The following is a 17830-nucleotide window of genomic DNA, read 5'->3' as shown; positions in this document are numbered from 1 at the left end:
GAGACCAAAAGCAAATGTCGGTTATAGGAAGCCAGACACAGGAGGGAGAAGGGACCACGCATGGACATTCGTATAACGCGCTTCTTCAGTATAACACAGCCTCCTAGACTGGTCTTTCCTTCCTAACGACACATGCCAAGAACATCCTCCTGCTACTTCTCGTTTTTCCTTGCGGCCATACCTCGCAGCTCGGGGCATCTTAGTTCCCCAACCAGGGATGGAATCAAAGCCCTGGCAGTGAACGCCCTGAGTCCTAACCACTGGATCACCAGGGAAGCCCTGTATAGAAGAACCTGGACCATGATGACCAAGATTCACACCTCAGGACATTGACCCGATGGAAAAAAAATTATGTTCCTTCTGGGTAGGAGAGGGGGAGCCTAGGAAATCGAGTTTAGATGCCAAAATGCCAAACCTTCTGGGATGTCTTCATGACTTATTGGAATTATAGACAGAAGATCCTGGGAGTGTGGTTGTAAAACCTGACAGGCCTTCCTCAGTGGGGGATAGACGTACAGTGGCCGGTTAGCCATGTTGCTGGCCAACTTGGCAATCTCGGGGCTCAGCCCTGCTTGGAGTAAGAAGTTCTAAGTGAGCAGAGGTCATAAGCCTGACCACAAAACACAGAGGTGGGCTCTGGGGGCCTACCTTCTGCTTAAAGCCAGATCTACAGCAGGCCGTCATCTGACACCTGACCTATGCTTGTCCCCTCAGGAATGAATGAATGAATGAATGAAAGTCACTCAGTCATGTCTGACTTTTTGCCACCCCATAAACTATACAGTCCATGGAATTCTCCAGGCCAGAATATTGGAGTGGGTAGCCTTTCCCTTCTGCAGAGTATCTTCCCAACTCAGAGATCAAACCCAGGTCTCCCACATTGCAGGTGAATTCTTTACCTGCCAGCCACAAGGGAAGCCCTGTCCCCTCAGAAACCCACCAGCATTTCTTGAACCCTTTCATCCTGGCAGAAGTCTCCCCTCTCCCTCTTGAATTCCTGCCCTGGCTGGGACCTGTCCACCCTTCACATCCAAATGTCGAGAACCTCAGGCATTTGGGAGAGGCCTCAGTGCTTCTGCTCTCTCTCAGTGACCTGGTTCTTGACTCAGTCAGCTCACATAGCACAGATTCGCACACTTTAGCAGCCTCAGCATCTCCTGGGGGCTTGTTCCAACCCAGCCAGCTGAGCCCCACCCTGGGCCTTCCTGATTCAGCAAGTCTGCGGTGGGGCCCAAGAATTTGCATTCCTTACCTGTTTCCTGGTAACTGATACTCTGGCCCGGGGACCACACTTGGAGAATGAGTATCTGGTCTGCAGGTAGGACTTACAGATGAGTAGTTCTCAAAGTGTGGCCTTTGAACCTGCAGCATCGGCATCACCTGGGAAATGTAAATTCTAGTGTAAATTCAGTGTCATTTCAAAAATGTCAATTCCCAAAGCTGACTCCAAACCTGCTGAATCGGAAGCACTGGGGTGGGGCCCATCCTTTGACTTTTGGAAAAGCCTCTAGGTGATTCTGGGGCCGACTCAGACAGAGGTTTAGAACAAGCTTTCCACCTGTACAGCCCTGGAGAGAACAGAGAGGGCTTATCTTTGTCGAACTGGTGGGAAACCTGAAGCCAGAGAGGTGCCTCAGTGAACACCCAGGAAATGGGACCAGAGCCCAGGCCTTCAGGCAGCCGGGCTTAAACCCCTTCTGTCTGCTCTCCCTGGGTGTTTAGGGCGGTCTGACCTCGCTGGAGCCTGGCCGACCTCATATGCCCTTGATAGGAGGTGGGCAGAGTGCCTCCGTGCTCTTTCTGCCAGGGCACTATTAACAGCACTCACCCTGAGTGTGGCAGTGGACACAGTCCTGCGCTGTGCTTTCTCTCCTGACCCCTCCAGTTGGAGTTCCAGTAGGAGTCCTAGGGAGTGGGCAGGCCCTTGTCAGGACAACCTGGAGGGGAGGAGGTTACACTATCATGAGTGTAAGAGTCAGACCCAATTTAGTAATTAAACAACAAGGAAAACAGTACAAGGAGCTCCTGTATATCCCACATCTGGTTTCAGCAATTACTGACATTTGGCCACATTTGTTTCATCTGTTCCCTTTTTTTTTTTTTCTCTTGTGAAGTATTTAAAGGAAATGCCAGTAATCAAGTCATTTCAGCCCCACATACGGTAAGAATGGTTGTTTTCTTACATAACCTCAAGTCCAAATAATATATAAAAAAATCAACAGGAATGCCTAGGATTATCTAATAGTCTATCCGTAATTGACATGCTTTCCCTTGTCTGCAAAATGAGGGGAATTAAATGAGATGATTAATCCTTTGAATCGGAACCCGAGTGAGATCCATAGCAGTGCTGGCCAATAAAATACCATGTGAGTCACAAATGGAAACCTTATGTAATTGAAATTTTTCTAGTATCCATCCATGTGGAAAAAAGTAAAATGATATTACTTTTATCAATGAGATATTTTACATTCTTTTTTTTAGTACTAAGCACATCTCAATAGCCATATGTGGCTGGTGGCTTCTATACTGGACAGCACAGATCTATACATTATATAAATCTCTTAATTCTAGGGACGCCCCCTCTCTTGATCTCTCCATGCCCTTAATTTCTTGCAGAAACAGTCCATTTCTGTAGAATGTCCTGTTTGCTGACTGGTTCTTTTGGGTCCCTGGGTGGTCTCATCCAACTTGTCCCTCTGTTCCCCCTCACTTTTTTTTTTGGCCACACCATGCTGCACGCAGGATCTTAGCTCCCCAAGCAGGGATCGAACCTGTGTCCCCTGCAGTGGAATCACGGAGCCCTAGCCACTGGCCCTCCAGGGAATTCCCTTGGCTTTTTTTTTTTTTTGTAAGGCATTTCATCAATGCCGGCCATCCCTTCTGATATGTAACACAAGTCAGAAGACGTCTGATGTCTGCTGGGGTTATCGGTGGGTTCGGATGGTGATGGTGATAGTTGAGCAGCTCCTCTGGAAAGTTCCCTACTGACTGTCGTCCCCTTGATACTTTCAACACCTGATAGTAATTACCTGAATCTGTTATGTAACTGGGTGGTGGTTCCCAACCTTGAGTGGCGTCAGTGTCACTTGGAGGACTTCCAAAACACCCATGACCAGGCGCTGCCCCAGAGCGTCTGATTCTGCAGCTCTGTGGTGGGCTGAGAAGTTGTGCTTCTAACAAGGTCCCAGGTGATGCCGCTGCTGCCGGTCCGGGAGTGACACCTTGAGAATCACTGTCTTAAGGGCTGGTTTTGCTTACATTTGAACAAGGCCCTTCTCATGGGGTTTCCAGTGCTCTGGCACCCCGCTGGGGGAGGCTTGTTATTGAAGGCTTTGGCAGCCACTGTTTTCTGAGCCTGGGCCACATGCCAAGCCCTTACCTGCATCATTTTACTTAATCCTCATGAACCACCCTAAGCGATTGAGACCCATGTTCCAGTTGAGCAAACTGAGGCTCAGAGAGATGGTTTCTTGCTTAAGGACACCCAGCACGTCAGTGGTGGTGTCAGAGCTGGAACCCAGATCTGGGCGACACTGGACCTGAGCCCTCAGCCACCATGCTGCCCAGCCTCCTGGGTTAGTGTCACCTCTTCTGCGCACCTGCAGAGACTCTGGCCAACCCACCTGCTCCCTCTGGTTGCAGGGTGTTCGCTTCCTCCTCCGCCCCTGGACGTTGACGATGCACTTCCAGACCTGGACCTCCTCCCACCTCCGCCTCCGCCCCCCGCAGCGGACCTGCCCCCTCCTGACGAAGAGCCCCACTCCGCGATGGGGGCATCACTCATTTCAGACTTAGAGCAGTTGCACCTGCCCCCTCCCCCACCCCCGCCACAGGTACTGCCGACGCCTGGTACCTGATGGAGCTCCACGGGTCAAAGGAGGGAGGGTTGGGGGGTGGGGGCTTTCAAGATTTTAAGCTTGGAGGTTGTTAGGTCCCTTCTCCTACTCGAGGGCAGCCCCTCTAAAAAGCTCTTTCAGGCCGGTAAAAGTTGGATGTGTTTCTCAAGATCCCTGGAGAAGGGATGCCACACCCTGTCCACGTCAGTACTTCCATCAGCTCTGAGGAGGACATTCCCCTGCATCTAATCTAAATCCTTCATCCTGCAGAGGAAACCCACCTCTAACCCTCTGCCCTTGACAGGGGCATTGTAGACATAGGAGGGTTCCAGGCCGAGGGGAACCATGACTCTAGGAGATTCCTTAGAAGCAGAAAGAAATACCATTGACTGGGTAAAGGAACCCAGAGCAAGGAGTTGGGAGAGCTGGCCTCAGTTTATGCCTCTTCACCAGGGGGTTCATGAGGGGGGCTTTCCTGGTGGCTCAGCAGTGAAGATTCTGCCTGCCAATGCGGGAGATCCTTGGTCCAGGAGGATCCCACATGCCACAGGACAGCTAAGCCCTTGCACCACAACTACTGAGCCTGTGCTCTGGAGCCACAGCTATTGAGGCCCCAGAGCCTGGGCTCCTCTGCAGCAGGAGGGGCTACCACAGTGAGGGGCCCACTCACTGCAACTAGAGAGTAGCCCCCGTTCCCTGCAACTAGAGAAAAGCCCAAACAGCAACAAGGACCAGGCACAGCTAACAGTAGAAACTATCAAAGCAGAGGGGGGCTAATTGTGCCTGGTGCCACCAGATGAGGGGCAGAACTGTGTGGTGTCCCTGTTGGATGACTCTTCTCCCCTCTGTCCCCACAGGCCCTGGTGGAGGGGCCTCCACTGCAGCCTCGGCCCAGTCATCTCAAGCCCGCAGAGGAGGAGCTGCCGCCCCCTCCCGAAGAGCCTGTCAGCTTCCCTGAGAGAGAGGCCTCCACAGGTATGACCGGAAGGAGTCTGTGTGGCCCGCTGGCCCTCGTGGGGCCAGCATGGACTTGTGGGAGCAGCTGGGGGAACAGGGACCAACTCACAGTACAGTAATGGGCCTTACAGTTGTGAGGCAATTTTATTTTTACTGCCTTAACCTTTTTTCCTTTATAACTAAAATCCATTGAAAACTTGCCGTGATGGCAAAAATACCTGGAATTTTTTCACTGTTTTAAGGTTTTGAACACATAGCACCCTTACATAGTACAAAATAAAAAGCACAAGGAACTTCTCTGGTGGTCCAGTGGCTAAGACTCTGCATTCCCAATGCAGGGAGCTCAGGTTCGATCTCTGGTCAAGGAACTTGATCCCACATGCTGGAACTAAGAGTTCGAAAGCTGCAACTAAAGATCTTGCATGCCACGTCTAAGACCTTGCATGGCCAAATAAATACAGAGACAAATTTTTGAAGAATAAATAAAAATAAAAAGCACAGAAAGGCACATTCCAGATAGACAGTCTGTTAATATCTGGTGCACATCCTTTCAGAGGTGTCTTATGCATATGCAAGCAGATGCAAATATATCCTTCCTCACAAATAGGAACGAGCTCTGTGCTGTTCTGCACTTTACTTTCTTTTCTTCATTCAGTCTTAGAACTCATTCGCATCAGAACATAAGGAGTTTTCTTGTTCTTTTTCACAGCTGCATAGTATTCCTTAGCTGGGCCTGACTACATGCATTTAACTGGTTGCCTGTGGACAGGTGCTCAGGTGGTCATGCTGAGTGAATTGCCTTGCACCTAATCATTTTGCCTGTGTGCAAGTTCTTGAGATAAATTCCTAGAAGAGGAGGCACTGTGATATTTTTGCCAAGTTGTCCTTCTTGGTCATCCCCATCTACGTTCCCACCAATGGTGTCAGAGTGCCCATCTGCTCACAGCTTCTCCAGCACTGTCTGTTACTCATTTACTAAATGGCTATTAAGTGCCTACCATGTACCAAGGCCTCCTCTAGTCCCAGGTTATGAAGTAATTCTTCTCTGACTTCTTCCTGTGTTCTTACGGTTTCCCTTTTCACATTTGAGTCTTTGCTACATTTTGAATTAGCTGGGTGTAAGCTGTTACTATGGAGCTGTCTGTCTTGTGTTGATTTTTTTGCAGATGGCAACTCATTTGTCCTAACACTACCTGTCTGAATTTTAGCTTTTTCTCCTTTTTTGGCCACACTGTGTGGCATGTGAGATCTTAGTTTCCCCACCAGGGATTGAACCCAAGGCCCCAGCATTTGAAGCACAGTCTTAACCACTGTACCTCCAGGGAAGCACCTTGATTTTAGCCTTTTAAAGGCCACTCACCTTCCTTCTTAATGTCCCTCATGATCCTCCCCATGAGCTGAGGCTGTGCTTACAGCCTCTGGGGGTTTGAGGAAGAAACCTGGCACTCTAACTAGGTCCTGGGTGGTGACTGGGTACAGTTCTCCCAGGCTGGGCGGATCACAGCCTGTTTCCTCTACCCTAGACATCTGTGCCTTCTGCCACAAGACTGTGTCCCCCCGAGAGCTGGCCGTAGAGGCCATGAAGAGGCAGTACCATGCCCAGTGCTTCACGTGCCGTGTCTGCCGCCGCCAGCTGGCCGGGCAGAGCTTCTACCAGAAGGATGGGCGGCCCCTCTGTGAACCCTGCTACCAGGTAAGCCCAGCACCGTTTCCCAGGTGCCAGCACTGAGCACCTCCTTTCCCAGAATGATCTGAGGAGGTAGGCGCTAGTGACCCATTTTACAGATGAGGAAGCTGAGGCTCGGAGCGGAACTCAGCCAAGGTGTGTGCATTTCCCATGGCTGCTCTAACAAATGACCACAAACTTGGTGGCTTCAAACAATACACACTTAATTCTCTTATGATTCTGGAGGTCCAAGGTCCAAAATCAGTTTCACTGAGTTAGAATCAGTGTTTTCCTCCCTCCGGAGGCTTTAGGGGAGAAGTCCATTCTCACCTGTTCCAGCTTCCAAAAGCGGCATTTCTTGGCTCCTTTGTCCTTCTTCAAAGTCAGCAGTGTGGCATCTTGCATCAGTTTCTTTTTTCTCTCTTTCTCTCAGGTCTCCCTCTGCCTTCCTCTTTTAAAGATACTCGTGATGACATTTGGGGCCCACATGGATGACCCAAGCTGACCTCCCCATCCCAAGATCCTTAGCTCAGCCACACCTGCAAAGTCTCTTCCGTTTTCTTTCAACTTTTTGTTTTGTGATCGAGTCGGTTAACAATGCTGTGATGGTTTCAGGTGAACAGCAAAGGGACTCAGTCACATGTGTTCATGTGTCTGCTCTCTCTCAGACTCCCTGGCCATCCAGGCTGCCACATAAAAGTTGAGCAGAGTTCCCTGTGCTGTACTTGCTGGTTATCCATCTTAAATATAGCAGGTGTCCATCCCAAACTCCCTGACTGTCCCTTCCCCCAGGAACCTTAAGTTCATTCTCTAGGGACTTCCCTGGCAATCCATTTGTTAAAACTCCGAGCTTCCAATTCGGGGCATGGGTGTGATCCCTGGTTGGGGAACTAAGATCCCACATACTGTGTGGCATGGCCAAAAACGAAAGTTCATTCTCTAAGCCTATGAGTCTCCCCATTCCAAAATCCTTAACTCAGTCACACCCACAAAGCCTGGTTTGTTTTTTTTTGGCTGCACTGCACCGCATGGGAGTGCTGAGTCCTTACCACTGGACCACCAGCGAATTCCCTGCAAAGTCTCTGTTGCCGTGCCAGGTAGTCACAGGCTCCAGGGCTTAGAACCTGGGTACCTGTGGGGCATCATTCAGCCTGCCACACTGTCACACTCTGGTCAGTGGTGGAGTTGGTGACCTGCCCCGGCCCTGGCTGGTTCTGGAACCTGCTGTGGTCTTGCCACTCCCTCACCTAGAGCCGCGAGGTGCCAGTGTGTGGTGTGATGGGGCGTCTCTGGGTACCACGTGTAGCCTGGAAGCGCTAGTTTGGATGCCAAGGTGCTGGAATTGCTAACTCTCTAGTGGCACATGGTGGCGTTTCTCCGTGTGGTATACAGACCTCCCTTAAGCATCCCTGGGGGTGCAGTCAACCTCACCTTGTCCTCAGATTAGTGATGCCTGGCAATCTGCATTTTTAACAAGTCTCTCCAGTGATCCTGATACACAGTGAAGTCTGAAAACTACTGATTTGAAGGGTTAGAACATTTGGAGTCTGGACTGTTTAGAAAACTCCGAATGACCTGATCCCAGGCAGTGAGGTGCTACAGGAGGAGAGAGGAGCCAGGCTGTCCCACCCTAACCCTCTGACTCCATCAGTGTGACTCCTCTGATGTGCTTATGCCCTTCCCCAGCTTGGATCCAGGCAGGGGTGGAGCAGTGGCGGGGAGAAGGGATGAGGGTGGGGTTTTAGCTGAGAGCAGCCAGGAGGGCCTTCAGCAGCCAGTGGAGGAGGAAGCAGGAAATGCTGGCCCCATCTGGCACATCTGTCCAGAGGAAATCAGGTTAAGGTGAACAGGCTCACAGCCAGGAAGGGGAAGAGACATGCAGGAGAAGAGGTAGGTGAGTTAGCGGGATGCGCTCTGCTGTCTCAGTAATACCTACCCTGTCCTCTCTTCTTCCTCTCTCTGTCATCCCACCTCACTCCAGAAGGGATTTGAGGCAGCTTGTAAGAATGCACATATAGAGACTTCCCTGGTGGTCCAATGGCCCAGACTCCATGCTTCCAGTGCAGGAGGCCCAGGTTTGATCCCTGGTTGGGGAACTAGATCCCAGATGCTACAGTCATGACCCAGTGCAGCCAAATGAATAAATACTTTAAAAAAAAGAATGCACATAATAACTGTAATCAATAATAATGTTATACACTTAAAATTTTATTAAGAGGGTAGATTTCATATTAGGTATTCTTACCACAATAACACAAAAAAATTTTTAAGGACACATATAATACTATGAGAGGGCTTCCCAGGTGGCGCTAGTGGTAAAGTACCCACCTCCTAATGCAGGAGACATAAGAAGGTTAGATCCCTGGATTGGGACGATCCCCTGGAGGAGGGCATGGCAACCCACTCCAGTATTCTTGCCTGGAGAATCCCATGGCCAGAGGAGCCTGGTGGGCTACATACAGTCCTTAGGGTCACAAAGAATCGGACACAACTGAAGCAACTTGACATGCACACATAATACCATGAGATATCAAATAAATTGATAAAATAGAGGAAATCAAAGTAGAAAGTGAGATGAGATCCAAGGAAAGTTAGTACTCCAAAAATACGTGAAAGACCCTTATCAGATCAGATCAGATCAGTAGCTCAGTCGTGTCCGACTCTTGGCGACCCCATGAATCGCAGCACACTAGGCCTCCCTGTCCATCACCAACTCCCGGAGTTCACTCAGACTCACATCCATCGAGTCAGTGATGCCATCCAGCCATCTCATCCTCTGTCGTCCCCTTCTCCTGCCCCCAATCCCTCCCAGCATCAGAGTCTTTTCCAGTGAGTCAACTCTTCGCATGAGGTGGCCAAAGTACTGGAGTTTCAGCTTTAGCATCATTCCTTCCAAAGAAATCCTAGGGCTGATCTCCTTCAAAATGGACTGGGTGGATCTCCTTGCAGTCCAAGGGACTCTCAAGAGTCTTCTCCAACACCACAGTTCAAAGCATCAATTCTTCAGCGCTCAGCCTTCTTCACAGTCCAACTCTCACATCCATACATGACCACAGGAAAAACCATAGCCTTGACTAGACAGACCTTTGTTGGCAAAGTAATGTCTCTGCTTTTGAATATGCTATCTAGGTTGGTCATAACTTTCCTTCCGAGGAGTAAGCGTCTTTTAATTTCATGGCTGCAGTCACCATCTGCAGTGATTTTGGAGCCCAGAAAAATAAAGTCTGACACTGTTTCCACTGTTTCCCCATCTATTTCCCATGAAGTGGTGGGACCGGATGCCATGATCTTCATTTTCTGAATGTTGAGCTTTAAGCCAACTTTTTCACTCTCCACTTTCACTTTCATCAAGAGGCTTTTGAGTTCCTCTTCACTTTCTGCCATAAGGGTGGTGTCATCTGCATATCTGAGGTTATTGCTATTTCTCCCGGCAATCTTGATTCCAGCTTGTGATTCTTCCAGTCCAGCATTTCTCATGATGTACTCTGCATATAAGTTAAAAAAACAGAGTGACAATATACAGCCTTGATGAACTCCTTTTCCTATTTGGAACCAGTCTGTTGTTCCATGTCCAGTTCTAACTGTTGCTTCCTGACCTGCATACAAATTTCTCAAGAGGCAGATCAGGTGGTCTCGTATTCCCATCTCTTTCAGAATTTTCCACAGTTGATTGTGATCCACACAGTCAAAGGCTTTGGCATAGTCAATAAAGCAGAAATAGATGTTTTTCTGGAACTCTTGCTTTTTCCATGATCCAGCAGATGTTGGCAATTTGATCTCTGGTTCCTCTGCCTTTTCTAAAACCAGCTTGAACATCAGGAAGTTCACGGTTCAAGTATTGCTGAAGCCTGGCTTGGAGAATTTTGAGCATTACTTTACTAGCGTGTGAGATGAGTGCAATTGTGTGGTAGTTTGAGCATTCTTTGGCATTGCCTTTCTTTGGGATTGGAATGAAAACACCTTTTCCAGTCCTGTAGCCACTGCTGAGTTTTCCAAATTTGCTGGCATATTGAGTGCAGCACTTTCACAGCATCATCTTTCAGGATTTGGAATAGCTCAACTGGAATTCCATCACCTCCACTAGCTTTGTTCGTAGTAATGCTTTCTAAGGCCCACTTGACTTCACATTCCAGGATGTCTGGCTCTAGGTCAGTGATCACACCATCGTGATTATCTGGGTCATGAAGATCTTTTTTGTACAGTTCTGTGTATTCTTGCCATCTCTTCTTAATATCTTCTGCTTCTGATAGGTCCATACCATTTCTGTCCTTTATCGAGCTCATCTTTGCATGAAATGTTCCTTTGGTATCTCTGATTTTCTTGAAGAGATCCCTAGTCTTTCCCATTCTGTTGTTGTCCTCTGTTTCTTTGCATTGATCGCTGAAAAAGGCTTTCTTATCTCTTCTTGCTGTTCTTTGGAACTCTGCATTTAGATGTTTATATCTTTCCTTTTCTTCTTTGCTTTTCGCTTCTCTTCTTTTCACAGCTATTTGTAAGGCCTCCCCAGACAGCCATTTTGCTTTTTTGCATTTCTTTTCTATGGGAATGGTCTCGATCCCTGTCTTCCTGTACAATGTCACAAACCTCATTCCATAGTTCATCATACTCATTCCTAAAAGTGGAGCATGAAATCGGACTGTAAACTTCCAAGTAGCCAAATGGAAAATGGTAAGTTTCAAGATTTATCCATAAGATTAAAAGCATGACAGTCCCTCTGGGAATGCCTTTTACTGATTCTGAAGCTTTAGAGAAATTTTTCGTATGGACCCTCATGGACCCTGGCCTCGAGCATTTCCTAATCACAAAAAAAAGATGCAGTCATAGCTTCATGGCAGGATTTCTCACTGTTAACCAGATACAGGGCCAAACTTGATCACCTCTAAGCAACGTGGAGGTTTAGGGGTAGCAGTTAGGGTTCCGATTGCATGAATGTGAGCACCTCTCCCGTACCTCTGCCTCCTGGGCCCCTGTGGGTACCTGGTCCAGTGCCCCTGGTGGCTTGGAGGGGGCACACCCATGGGCTGGCTCTGAGGCGGTGGCCTTCTGTCCCAGGACACCCTGGAGAAGTGTGGCAAGTGTGGCGAGGTTGTCCGGGAACACATCATCCGGGCCCTGGGCCAGGCCTTCCACCCCTCCTGCTTCACGTGCGTGACCTGTGCCCGGCGCATCGGGGACGAGAGCTTTGCCCTGGACAGTCAGAATGAGGTGTACTGCCTGGACGACTTCTACAGGTACGAGAGGGGACCGCACACCAGGTGGGGCGCGGAGGACTGCGTGGGGCTCAGGTGGGATGGAGTTGCTGAGCCTGAGTGCTGGAGGCTGGGTCAGAGCTATCCTGCCATCTCTGGGCCTGCAGAATCCACCACTGGCTGTTCCACATACCCTGCGTTTGAGTGACCACCTGCTGGCCGCCAACACTTTTTGTTTTTAATTGGAGTGTCATTGCTTTACAGGTTGTGTTTCTGCTGTAGAACAACGTGAATCAGCTATATGTATACATACATCCCCTCCCTCTAGAGCCTCCCTGCCACCACCCCATCCCACCCCTCGAGGTCGTCACAGAGCGCGGGGCTGAGCTCCCTGTGCTACACACTAGCTTCCCCTCTAGCTATCTGTTTTACACATGGTAGTATATATATCGGAGAAGGCAGTGGCACCCCACTCCAGTACTCTTGCCTGGAAAATCCCATGGACGGAGGAGCCTGGTGGGCTGCAGTCCATGGGATCTCGAAGACTCGGACACAACTGAGCGACTTCACTTTCACTTTTCACTTTCATGCATTGGAGAAGGAAATGGCAACCCACTCCAGTGTTCTTGCCTGGAGAATCCCAGGGACGGGGGAGCCTGGTGGGCTGCCATCTATGGGGTTGCAGAGTCGGACACGACTGAAGCGACTTAGCAGCAGCAGCAGCAGCAGTGTATATATGTCAGTGTTGCTCTTTTAATTCATCCCACCCTCTCGTTCCTCCACTGTGTCCACAATTCCGTTCTCTACATCTTTATTCCTGCCCTGCAAACAGGTTCATCTGTACCATTTTTCTAGATTCTGTATATATGTGTTAATATACAATACTTGTTTTTCTCTTTCGGACTCACTTCACTCTGTGTGACAGACTCTAGGTTCATCCACATCACTACAGATAACCCACTTCTCTTCCTGTTCATGTAGCTAACTCTTTGAGCAACTCCACTTGGGTTAGGCCATTTTATCTCAAAACTGTTAGTACAGGCAGGCACTGTTAAAGGTTCTGTTTTAGCAAATGTGGAAACTGAGGCACGCAGTACATAAGTACAGTAAGTCCCCTACATACGAACCTTCAAGATGCGAATGTGCATCTGATTCCAGCAAGGCCCCAGAACCCGTGCCATCGCTGGCATGGGTGGAACTGCAGCTTGTGCTCCGTCTCCTGTTGGCGACGATCCTTCAGCTCTCCCACCCCCACCTCTTCTCCCTTCTCCGTTCAGTAACGCTTTTTGCCTCTTCACTTGGTGCCGGCTCCTGTAGGCCAGCTGTTGTACGTACTGCTATACTTCCCAAGGTGCTGTACCACAGATTCAAGAATGTTTTCCCTAGTTTTTGTGTTTGTTTTTAATGTACATTTTTGTGTGAAAGGTATTATAAACCTATTATAATGTAATATTCTATAACTGACTGTGTTAGTTGGATAACTTTGTTGGACTTACGAACTCACTCTCAGAACAGAAATCATTTGTATGTAGGGGACTCACTGTACCTAAGTCTCCCTGATGGTAAGAACGGAGGCTGCGATTCAAACCCCGTCGAACTGACTTCAGGGCCTTGCTGTCAATCCCCAGACCCCAGTGCCTCCCCTCGTAGCTAGCTGTATGGAGCGATGGTGACGCACATGTCCAAGAGGCCTTGTCCATCACTGTCCAAGGGGAGAGACAGAAGCGCCTAGCAGAAAAGGAAAGAAGAGAAAGCGGTGATCCGATACAAGACCAATGAAATGGGTTCACCGGAAACGCACACATGAGATTTCTCTGCTTTCTCAAATTCCAGTGTTCCCCAGTTACTTCCTTCCCTTGGGCTAATTATACCCTGGGAAGCTGGGTCTAATTATGCAGGTCTCTCCATTTGCTCCTGCCAGGAAGAAATAGGCATTTGTGGTTGTAGCTCCAGGTATAGTCACATAGCAACAGATCCAAAATAGCTCTGGGAGGTGAACCAGAGCCAGCCCAGGTTCTGACAGCTAATTTCTGCGGTCGTGGGTGTGAATGCCTCCTGAGCTTGGGTTTCTTTCTCTCTAGGAAGTTCGCCCCGGTGTGCAGCATCTGTGAGAATCCCATCATTCCCCGAGATGGGAAGGATGCCTTCAAAATCGAGTGTATGGGAAGAAACTTCCATGAGAATTGCTACCGGTGTGAGGTGAGTGGACCGGTGCTGGTTTAATTAGCTGTAGGTGGTCCAGTCCACTCACCACGTGAGCCCTGCTGAGGGCCTGCTGTGTGCCAGGCCCCGGGCTGAGACAGGTCCATGGTTTAATTAGCTGTAGCTGGTCCAGTCCAGTCACCACGTGAGCCCTGCTGAGGGCCTGCTGTGTGCCAGGCCCCGGGCTGAGACAGGTCCAGGTGAGGGCTCTGATCTCAAATTGCTCACCATCCAAGACTTCCCTGGCGGTCCCGTGATTAAGACGCTGAGCTTCCAATGCAAGTGGTGCAGGTTCGATCCCTGGTTGGGGAACTAAGACCCCACTTCTACATGGCATGGCCAAAAAAAGAAAATTGTTAGCCCAAGCTATCTAATAGCAGAGACAAATAAGAATGGAAATAACTACAAATCTAGTCTTGGAGTTAATGATAGAAACCAAACTCAACCTGCTTTCTGCAAGAAAGGAGACCTTAACAGGAAGGTTCTTGGTGGTGATGTCATTGATGACATCAAATGATATAGGGCTTTCTCTCCGTCTCTTGGTTCTGCCTTTATGCGAGTGTTTGCTTCATTTTCTCTCTCTGTGCCCTGGCATTCTCTGTGGGGCAGGAGATACACGGTTGGCTCAGGTTTACATCCTTCCGACTTAGAAACCCCATCCAGTGATCCCTTACAGTCCCAAGACCTCTGATTCACCCAACTTGGATCACATGGGCCACTCTGGATCAATCAGTGGCCAGGGGCTCTTATTGATAATCTCTGGGGCCAGGGAGGCCATTGGGATTGATTGTGTGCATGCTCAGTCACTCAGTCATGTCTAACTCTCTTCGAGTCCATGGATTGTTGCTCACCAGGTTCCATAGAATTTTCCAGACAAGAATACAGAAGTAGGTAGCCATTTCCTCCTCCCAGGGGATCTTCCCAACCCAGGGATCGAACCTGCATCTCCTGTGTCTCCTGCATTGGCAGGAGGATTCTTTACCACTGAGCCACCTGGAAAGCCCCCTGAGCCGCCAGGGAAGCCCTGATACAACCATAGGAAGGACAAAAGGAATGCTGGGCACACATACCACAGATGTCCTTTTAGGGTGCTACGAAAGAGCAAGTATAAATACGCTTTGGGGCGAAGAAGGCAGCAATTAAGTCAAGTGATCAAGACTGGTACAATCGAAGCACTCTTACTTGATTTGATTTACTAATTTATTTTTGCCTCTGCTGGGTCTTCCTGGCTGCACAGGTTTTCCTCTGGTCGTGGTGCACGGGCTTCTATTGCAGTGGCCTCTCTGGTTGGCTGCTCTAGGGTGTGTGGCCTCCATAGTTTCAGTCCCCCAGCTCTAGAGCACAGGCCCAGTAGTTGTGAATCAGTTGCTCTGAGGCATGTGGGATCTTCCCAGATCAAGGCTCGAACCCATGTCTCCTGCATTGGCAGGCGGATTCTTTACCTCTGAGCCACCAGAGAAGCCCTCAAAGGCACTCGTAGAGGAGGCGGTGCTTAACCTGGGTTTTGCAGGATGAGTAGAAGTTTGCCACAGAGTCCAAGGGGGAAAAGAAGTCCAGAAAGAGGCAAGGGCCTATGAAATCCTACTGTAGCACAAAGGCCTGAAGAATAGGAGGAAGTGGAAGTTTCTAGCTGTGTCTGGAGTGTAGACTGCTGGATATAGAGTGAGGCCAGAGAGAAGGAAAGGGCCCCAGGGGCCAAGCTAAGGAGTCAGCCTCAGGCTGCATGCAGGGAGTGGTGAGGCTGAGGTGGTGAGGCTGGTTAGAAGCTGGTACAGCGGTTCCAGCAAGAAATGCCTGGAGAAACACACAGGCCTCTCACTCAGAAGGATCCTCTGTTTGCTTTGAAGTTCTGCTGTCATTTTTTAAAATTCTTCATTTTTGAATAAGGGACTCTGCGTTTTCGTTTTGCCCCAAACTCTGCAAATTATATAGTCAGTCCTGCCGGGCAGGCTCTAAGAATCTACCCTTATCTCTTCCTGTCTTCCTCATGTCACTGATGTTTTGGTGATGATGACAAAAAGGTATCACCTAAGTGAGGACTCCCAGAGCAAATCTCTCTTTTTTTTTTTTTAATTTTAATTGGCGTATGGTTGCTTTATAGTGCTGTGTTAGTTTCTGGTGTGCAGCAGAGTGACTCAGTTATACATATGTGTATTCTTTTTCATAGTTTTGCCTAGAAAATTCCATGGATGGAGGAGCCTGGTGGGCTACAGTCCATGGGGTCTCAAAGAGTGGGACACAACTGAGCGACTTCACTTTCACTTTTCACTTTCCATTATGGTTTATCACAGAAAATGAATATAGTTTTCTGTGCTGTGCAATAGACCATGTTGATCCATCCTATATGAAATAGTTTGTAACAGAGCAAATCTCTTAATTGGCCAGTGAGATTCCAAACATTTATTCACTCACATTTAAGCAGAGGTCTGGAGCCAAGAAGCCATTTTCACTGAGAGTGACCTGAGAGTTTAATCAAGAAGTTGACACACTGCTTCATAATTATGTTGACGTGTTGGTTATAGTTCAAAGTTCGGCTGATAACATATCTTGAAAGAACAGCAGTGAAATTCAGATGCTGTTATCCCTGCCATAGCCCACGTTAGGTCCAGTGGTGACTGGCATTTCATGGGCCTGGATGGTGAGCAAATAAACCCTCCCTGCTTCTCCTTGGTCAGCTTATTGGGAACATTGCCCAGGCTGCTGCAGTGAGTCAGAGTTTGGACTCTAGCAGCTGCATTTCAGAAAGTAAGGCTTCAACCGCAGTGGCCTGAGCAGATGTGGGTCTGTTTCTCTAGGAAGGGAAGTGGGTTTCAAGGTGCCATCCACATTCTTCTCACCATTCCTGACCTTTTTTTTGGCTGCACTGTGCTGCCTATGATCTTAGTTCCTCGACCAGGGATCAGACCCACACCCCCTGCAGTGGAAGCTCAGAATCTTAACCAATGGACTGCCAGGGCATTCCCTGTTCCTGCCTACCTTGTGGTCCATGTTATTTCTTAAAATTGCCAGAAGAGTAACAACGCTTTCATACTCAGCTAGTATTTTTCAATATAAAATGCTTTCATACACATCACCTTGAAAAGTAGAAATGTTAGTTGCACAGTCGTGTCAACTCTTTGCGACATCATGGGCTGTAGCCCAGCAGGCTTCTCTGTCCATGGAATTTTCCAGACAAGAATACTGGAGTCGGTAGTCACTCCCTTCTCCAGGGCATCTTCCTAACCCAGGGATCTAATCCTGGTCTCCTGCATTGCAGCAGATTCTTTCTGAGCCACCAAAGAAGCCCCTTATTTAATCCTAATGATGAGCTTTTGATACCGGAGTTAGTGTCTTCATTTAAGAAGAGGAATCTGAGGGTGAACAGAGTGGTTTTTCCCTGTGTTCTGGGCGGGGTCTGACAGCTTTCTGCAACCTGATAGCTCCTTCTCAGGCTCTGTGACTTGGTCATAGTTGAGGTGTTTCCTCATTTGATTCTAATTTAGAAGAGGTCACATGTGCCCCTTTGGGACTTTAGGTTTGGCCCTTGGTGCTCTCAGAATGCCAAACAAGTGGCTGTTAGGAATAGCCCAGATCCTGGCATTAAATAGCCCAGAATCACCTTGAGAGACTCGAGGTGCAGTTCCAGAGAAAAGACACACAAGGGCGCTCTCCCAGGCTGACATAGCTAGATCAGGATGGCTGGGACTCCCGAGTTGTCTCTAAGATCAGCCTTTTTCTGGTCTCATCCTTTCGGCTCTAGGGAACACCAGCCATGCCCTGAGCAGGTCTCTGGACGGTCATCATTCTTGTTATTTCCTGCATTTGTCCAAGTGAGGCCCAGATGAGGTGCAGGCTTGTGGCAAAATGGTAAATTTAGCAAAGTCCAGGCCCTGAATCCCCATCTTCATTCTAAAATCTTTTGGGGATTTAAAAGTTGGAAAAATGAAGGTTTGTACCAGTGTTGAAGCTGTATTAACAGTAGAACAACAAAAAGACCCCTG

The 17830-nt window shown here is 48.8% G+C and overlaps 1 protein-coding gene across 9 annotated transcripts in view; it reads left to right on the top strand.

The window, feature by feature from the left end:
- FBLIM1 (filamin binding LIM protein 1) overlaps positions 1-17830 on the top strand; it is a 58370-nt gene that overhangs the window by 8139 nt on the left and 32401 nt on the right. For all 9 annotated transcript variants that reach the window (XM_061383212.1, XM_061383214.1, XM_061383211.1 and 6 more), the window contains 5 exons: positions 3643-3833; positions 4694-4811; positions 6317-6486; positions 11512-11690; positions 13730-13847. In XM_061383212.1, the coding sequence (XP_061239196.1) occupies positions 3643-3833; positions 4694-4811; positions 6317-6486; positions 11512-11690; positions 13730-13847 (776 nt within the window). The remainder of the gene's footprint in view (positions 1-3642; positions 3834-4693; positions 4812-6316; positions 6487-11511; positions 11691-13729; positions 13848-17830) is intronic.

Source organism: Bos javanicus, chromosome 16 (genome assembly GCF_032452875.1).
Source record: "Bos javanicus breed banteng chromosome 16, ARS-OSU_banteng_1.0, whole genome shotgun sequence".
In the NCBI taxonomy this organism is placed as follows: domain Eukaryota; kingdom Metazoa; phylum Chordata; class Mammalia; order Artiodactyla; family Bovidae; genus Bos; species Bos javanicus.
Note: the sequence above shows the minus strand (reverse complement) of the source record. Positions and strands in the feature narration are given on the sequence as shown.